Source organism: Neopelma chrysocephalum, unplaced genomic scaffold (genome assembly GCF_003984885.1).
Source record: "Neopelma chrysocephalum unplaced genomic scaffold, ASM398488v2 Primary Assembly neopelma1_23, whole genome shotgun sequence".
Classification (NCBI taxonomy): domain Eukaryota; kingdom Metazoa; phylum Chordata; class Aves; order Passeriformes; family Pipridae; genus Neopelma; species Neopelma chrysocephalum.
In genome coordinates this window covers 6,806,853-6,814,355 of record NW_020897691.1, presented here as the reverse complement: position 1 = coordinate 6,814,355, position 7,503 = coordinate 6,806,853, and the positions used below count along the sequence as shown (strand labels likewise).

Sequence of the window (7,503 nt, the reverse complement as noted above, 5' to 3'; positions counted from 1 at the left end):
GTCTCCAGAGAGACCTTCATCTTCAGATCTGTTGAGCCAATACTGCTCTCCAGACCAAACACATGGTATTCTTCAACCTGCAGTAATCTTTCCAGATGTTTTGAGTGGTTTTACTTTGTATCCCAAAGGTTTCATTGTGAAATTACTCTTGGCTGAATGCCCATGTTAATACCTAGGAAGGATATGGCTCACGAGTGCTCTCTGGAAGTCATTTTGCTGTTTGTTGCCATATGTCCTGAGCATTGTTTAGATTTAGAGCAGCTAGACTTTCAGTCCTGAAGTAGAGCAAACAGTAACCAAAAAGGGGGAAAGAAGGGGGTGGAAAGAGACGGAAATAAGAGTGAGATGGGCAAAGAACAAAGTTTCCCTTTAACATCTTACTTTTACAGTGGAATTGGCCTTTTTATTACTTTGATTACTGTGAAGTATTTTGCATACAGAAATGACAAGAGTAAAGATACTTGGGAAGAAAATCCTGTTATATGTACATAGGCTGAAAGATGTAAAAGTAATTTCTGAGGTGTTGGAAAAAATCACTAATTATGAGCCTCAAGCCTGTAAATTTCTGTGTACAGTGTGGAGAGTTTTTTGGTGCTCATGAAACATAAATGTTTGAAGGAAGGAAGCCAGGAAATAATCTAGACTATTAAGAAATGTTTGCAATTGATTGACAAGCTGAATTTTAAGGCAGAACTGGGAGGAAAGTATGAATGGGAGGAATACCATTAAGTCTAGCAAAATTTGGACTGTAGCCTCTATTAACTATCTAGTAAGCGCAGTTGTGTGGAACACTTCCTTATTCTATTTTAAATGTATATCAAAAACCACAAAAGCATTTAAGCTGGCATAGTTAAGCACTCAAATATAAGTGAGCATCATAGCAGGGATCTCGCAGCTCGTGTGTCTGTGCGTAATGCTTTCTCTGTCACATAACTGGGTCCTCCTTCCCCTGTAAAGCTCTCTTCACTTCATGTGCCTCTGGACAATGCACAGTGCACTGGGCACTGCATGGTATCAGCCAGTGGCTATTGGTAGATGCTGAGAAAAAGAGGACAGTGGACAGCAGTCCTTCCTTGGTTTACACATTCCTGTGTTCTCACAGTTATGATTTGTTGAGCTTTGGGATTTGTTATAGTAGACCACCAGAACTGCAGCCTATGTGTCTTTAATAGCTGCTGATGGATTTAGTTTCATCTAAATTAGTCTCATCTCTTTTATTAATCAGCTATATACTTGTGCCTTCCACAGTTTGGTGCAGCAAGAAGTTCTGCACCTTGTTTTTATAAGGGGAAAAAAATATTTCCTTGTTCTGGACATTTGTTATCTGATAATTTTGTTCTGTTCCCTAACCTCTTGAATTGATAAAGACAATGAAGAGTAAAACACCCTTTCAAAAGGTGTCAGGTAGTCCAGGCCACAGTAAATACAGACAAAGCTGAGGTAAAAGTCCATGCTTAGTCACTGAATACTGATGAAAGGAAAGGGTATTTGCTCTAATAAATTGCTACACCCATTCACAGGTCTATACTAAAGTTTCCCTTCTCACTTTCAACACTGGCATCTCCCGTGCAGTATGCTGCCATACTGCTCAGTCAAATGTCTTAATTTCCCAAATGGTAAAGTTCATCCTATTCCTCCCCATTCTGGTTCCGTTGTGAAAAGACTGTCTCTTACAAGACTGTCTCTTACAAGTGTCCTTTAAGTCTAAAAACGTTTTAAAGAAATGGTATTACCATTAACAGATCCTTCAGGTTTGCCAAGAAAAATAAAAAGGATTTTGGGCCATTTTGTTAACCTTGTTTCAACACTTGCTGATTTTTGTTAGACCTGTGGGCTTAGTGGGTTCTTCAAGAAAGTCCTGAAATGGCCTTTCTTCTGAGTGGTGTCTAGTCGCTTGTGATGAGCCAGGCTCTAAAACTGTACTGTTACAAGATGCCAATGTGACAGTTAAATTAACTGCCTGGATGTCCCTTGCCAAAGACTATCCTGTCATGCTGCACATTAGCTATGGGGGTTTTTTTTAAGGTACTGAATAGGAGCCAAAACTGACTTAAATAACTCAACAATGCTCTCCATGCTTAAGGTATTTCAAGTACAAAATACTGATAAAATTTGTCTTTGGACTAGTAATCTTTTTTAACAATTTCAAGCGTATCTGAGTTTCTGTTTCATGGACACTGCTATACAACAGCACCAATCAGCATGTGTACAGAGGTGTTATGTTATATACAGGGATATCTTGACCACCCTGCCCCTACCTTGGAAGATGGCAGATTAGACTCCACTGTTACACTTGGGTAAGTGGGCTGCCTAGACAGCAGTGAGTGAGTGCTGTGGGTCTGTTTGGAGGTGCAGCAATGCTTCTGCTGAAGCATCCAAAGGCTGGCTTGCACGTGAGTCTCAGGAAGTTTCTAAAAGTGATGGATAGAGGAGAAGTAGGTGGACACTAAGTGGAGCAAGGCTGCTAGATAACTAACTACTCCTGCCAGAAGGAGTTTCTTGTTCTCTGGACAGCAGTGATAGTACCTGTCCTCTGATGTCTGCCTTAGACCAGCCCCAGGCCTGGCTCTGCAATAGCTACTGAAGCTTTGCAGTTCATGGAGAGGGACAGGGCAAATAAGGGCAGAAACTCCTGCGTGTTCATTGCAGTGATAAACTGAGGTCATGCTGTAAGACAACCCCAGACAAACAAGTGCCAACTGCATGTGGAGAATGGCCATTTGTCTGGCATCCAGAAAAGCATAGCAAAACTTGTGTACTGACAACTTGCCCTTTAGAACTAGCACAGATCCTTCCGGAGCTGCATGTACTTCAACACTAGGAATCAGCCAAGCCCTAAACATTTGCTCCTTAGGACTAGAGCTGTGAGTGGACATGTGACTTTGTATTTTAGGTTAACACATCACAACTTTGGCACAGATTTTGTTCTTTTTTTTTTTCTTTTTTTTTTTTTTTTGGTGAGCAGTTTAGCTGTAGATATGTGCAGGACTGCTGTTACTTTTTGCCATTTTTGCTTAAGGCAATATCAGAGTAATCTGCATGTGATAGACTGGAAAAGAATAGCCAGAATTTTATGCACTCTCTTCCCTCCTGGCAACTCAACTCCACTCCACTAGTGCAAATATTTCATGACCACTTAGGATGACTGTATAACCATATGTGAGTTTGGCAGTGATTGTGTTTTTATACATTTTTTTTTTTCCCCAGAAGCAAAGCCTAAACCAAAGTGGAGCGTAAAGTTCTGCTGCATCTAAATTTTCCAGCACCTTTGCCAGTCATCTCCTTCATCTCCTGATGAAGGTAGGGGGTGCATGGCTTTCTCTGTTCTTTTTAAAATTATTTATCCATAATTCTTACTTCTCCAAAGTCTCTCAAAAGAAAACATCCTGTGTTCTCAAAAGCCCTCATCCTGCAGCCAGCACAGGAAAGACACAAGCACTCAGAACCTGCCTTCCTGAAGCACTGTTTGTGTCTCCATAGATTGTTTTATTGCATCAAGAGGTTACTTCACAGATCTTAGTGACATCTACGTGCAGAGATGCCAGAGCCCCACCCTGCATACCTCACTGCTCAGGTGCACCTGGCAGTGGGAACTGTATGCTTCAGTCAGGTTTAATTTCACAATGTTTCATTTTCCTCCAAATGGCACTGTGGAAGAATGCGTATCATGGGATTTCAATGCTCTGTGTTGCTTTTGTACTGCTTACTTTGCCCCACACAAGGACTTTTGTCCTGCAGTGCCTGGCTTTTTTCTCCCTGAATATGAAGACAGTCTACAAAACTATTTCAGTATCACACAATAACTAAATAGAAATTTAGCATTTGCTCTTTAACCTACAGCATGTAACACCATCAGCTTTCATGCACCCAGTCAGATAACATGGGGATAGCACAGCTTGGCCAGGACAACCTGCAGCACCTGAAGCTTCACTAGAAGACATAAACTCACATCTCTGCAAACTTTCCTGAGTGTGCCACTCTTGCCATGCACTGTATTCACTGGGTTTCCGCTCTGCACCTTCCAGGATCCTGCAGGAGCAGGAATCCAGCACTGTGGCAGGTTTGGCAAGACCCTGGCCCTCAGTACTGTACCCAGGCTGGAGGTTTGCTGTCTGTCCTCTGTCTCAGACCGTAGTTAATCCCCAGCCCCTGGAGACGGGGTGGCCAGCCAGGGGCTGGTGTGGGGAACGCAGTGCTGACCCCTGGGGTGCACTGTAGCACAGACCACAGTGGCATGAGGCTCCTCAGGCCACAACAGCCTAAACTAACCACCACTCTTATTAAAAAATGCTATTTAATTGAATGTTTCTCCCCTCTCATAGGCTATCTTGTGTCATCATCATGACTAGGGTTCACGAATGAAGATTTGGGATATCTTGTGTAGTGTTGCTCCAAAACTACACTAGTAGTTTGCGTATTAGTGTTTTCCAAAACTAAGTTGTTTAGGCTGGAGAAGAGGAGGCCCAGGGGTGACCGTATCACTCTCTACAAGTACCTGAAAGGAGGTTGTAGCCAGGTAGGGATCGGTCTCTTCTCTCAGGCAACCAGTGACAGGATGAGAGGATGTAGTCTAAAGCTGCAGGGAAGGTTTACATTGGACATTAGGAAGAATTTCTTCACAGAGGGGCTGATGAGACATTGGAATGGGCTGCCCAAGGAGATGGATGAGTCACCATCCTTGGAGGTATTTAAGGAAAGACCGTATGTGGCACTGAGTGCCATGGTCTAGTTGTCGTGATGGTGTTTGGTCAAAGGTTGGACTCGATGATCCCTGAGGTTTTTTCCAACCTTTATGATTCTGTGATTCTGTGAAAACGCTCCCGTTTCCAGGAAAGGCGGGATCCCGCCGAAGGGCGCTGCCCCGGCCCTCTCCTGGCCCGTGGGAGGCGGCCGCGCGCTGCGCTGTCTTTTCCAACGGGACACAATTACCCAAAAAACGACCCTAACACTGGGCACGGGGCGAGTGCGGGTCAACTTCCACACACACACCCCGCCTCTCACAGGGTAGGCGACCCGCCCCGTCCCGCTCCTTGCCCGAGGGATCGATTGGTCGCGCCTCTGTTTCGAGGGCAGCCCGGGAAGAGGCGAGCGCCACAAAGCGCACCCCGCCCCGGGTGCTCTGCGCGGGGAAGCCGCGCGAAAACCTGCCCCTGGTTCGGCCCGGCACGGCGCGGGGGCCGGGCCCTGCCCCCTGGCGGCGCCCCGGCCCCGATGCTCCGCAATCCAAGAGGTTGTGGTTCCGTGAGGCGCCTCAAGCGCTGGGAAAAGGTCACGGGATTTCCATTGCAGAGACGGCTGAGAGGGGACCTCATCGATGTGTATAAATATCTAAAGGGAGGGTGCCAGGAGGATGGAGCCAGGTTCTTCTCGGTGGTGCCAAGAAACAGGACAAGAGGCAGCGAGCAGCAACTGATGGACAGGAAGTTCCACCTGGATGTGAGGAAGACCTTCTTTACTGTTCAGGTGATCAAGCACTGGAACAGGTTGTCCAGAGAGGTTGTGGAGTCTCCCTCACTTGGAGATATTCAAGAACCATCTGGATGCAATCCTGTGCCATGTACTCTAGGATGACCCTACAGGGATGTTGGACCAGATGGCCCACTGTGGTCCCTTCCAACCTGACCGATTCTGTGATTAAGTATACGGTATATATATCATATCCTACTGCAGTGCCCAAGGGCGGCATGGGAGAGGGCAGGGAGGCTTCCTGTGGGAAAGGAGGAAACCCAGGCACCATGGTGAGGTTGCTGTGCTGCTGAGCTCACACCGCAGGTCTCCAAACATTCCCGCATCACCTGAGGGCTTTGAGGAAGATTTATGCTAATTCACTCAAATATCAAGGGAAAGGGCTCTGGTGGTTTTCCCAGGATGAGGCTCCATCCCTCAGCATGCTCACTGGGTGTGCTAACCCCTCGATTTCCCTAAATGCTGGGAATTTGGCTATATGATTTGCAGTAGGAAAAGGCTGTTCAGGTTTTCTCGTGATCTTTTAATACAATTTTATTCACTTGCAGTCTTTAAAGCACGGTTGTTCAAACCATTCTGGCAAACTAAATCTTGCAAACTGATATTAACTAATTCACAGAGAAGCTTGACCCAAAAATTTAAAATTGAAGTGTAGGTATCCCTATACTGAGTGGGGAAAACAGGTCAGTGGGGTCAGTTCCATGCTCTGGATCCCAGTACTGTGTGGCCTCAGAAAAGCTATGGCTCCATTTCCTTTTCTTAAATCGGGGTTAGGGGCAGCAGATTGTTTGGAAAATGGCTCATAACCCAAGCAGTAATATGTGAAGAAAATAGTAACAATGAAAAGCTGTTCATATGGATTGTAGAATTGTAGATTGTTAAGGGTTGGAAGGGACCTTAAAGATCATCTCTTTCCAAACCCCCCATGCCATGGGCAGGGACACCTTCTACTATATCAGATTGCTCAGCGCTCCATCCAAACTAGCCTTAAACACATTCAGGGATGGGACAGGCAGAACTTCTCTGGGCAATCTGCTGCAGTATCTCGCCCCCCTCACAGTAAAGAATTTCTTACTAATATCTAACCTAAATTTCCCCTCTTTCAGTTTTTATCCGTTACTCATTGTAATCCTGTAGGCTCTAGCCTGAATATGGGCACAGATCCCGCAGCCACCAGCCTGAGCACGGGGTCGGGCATCTGGTGTCCCTGAAAGACAGCTCTCCAGTGGCTGGAGGTTTTCCCTTATTCAGACCACGACCAAAGCCATGGACAGGCAGGATGCGCTGTGGACACGGGTGGCTAGCCTGAGATGGTCTCCCCTGGCGTAACCTTAGCGGATCTGGGACGGAGGAACCGGGGAAGGGGCGGAGTCCCTCCTTCCTTATCCCGGCTGCCTCAGCCTCCGGTCCCTTCCGGTCCCTTCCAGAGTCTGCCGACACTGGGCAGGCCAGGCTCTCAGAATCACAGACTTGTTAGGGTTAAATGGGACCGCTGGAGATCATCTTACTCCAAGCCCCCTGCCAAGGCAGGGTTACCCAGAGCAGGTGACACAGAAACGCGTCCAGGTGGGCTCCCTCTCCCTCCAGACAAGGAGACTCCACGACCTCCCTGGGCAGCCTGTTCCAGTGCTCCGCCACCCTCAACGTAAAGTTCTTCCTTATGTTGAGGTGGAACTTCTTGTGTTTTAGTTTATGGCCATTGCTCCTCGCCCTGTCGCTGGGCACCACCGAAAAGAGCCTGGCACCATCCTCTTGGCACCCGCCTTTGAGATATTTATATGCATTAATGAGATCCCCTCTCAGTCTCCTTGGGCGCCATTTCAGCAGGCCCCGTTCCCTTCCCCAGGCCGGGCGGCGGCAGAGGGCGCTGGCCGGGGAGGCCGGGAGGAGGCCGGCAACCCCAGCCTTATCAGCGTGCCGCAGGCCGGGCCGGGCCCGGGCGGCCGCGGGTGCCCGGCCGCCGGCCCATGGGCGGCGGCGGCGGTTCGCAGGCGCCTCCTCCTCCTCCTCCCGCCGCAGACCCGGGCTGCGGGGACC

General features: G+C 47.6%; 1 protein-coding gene across 2 annotated transcripts in view; it reads left to right on the top strand.

The window, feature by feature from the left end:
- The first annotated feature begins 6,761 nt into the window (after positions 1 to 6,761).
- Positions 6,762 to 7,503, top strand: part of ABCB10 (ATP binding cassette subfamily B member 10) — a 29,395-nt gene continuing 28,653 nt past the window's right edge. Inside the window, exon 1 of one of the 2 annotated variants that reach the window (XM_027685614.1) lies at positions 6,762 to 7,011. In XM_027685614.1, the coding sequence (XP_027541415.1) occupies positions 6,777 to 7,011 (235 nt within the window). In that variant the 5' untranslated portion in view covers positions 6,762 to 6,776. Of the gene's footprint in view, positions 7,033 to 7,503 lie in introns of both variants that reach the window. The other variant, XM_027685604.1, reaches the window with a different exon arrangement.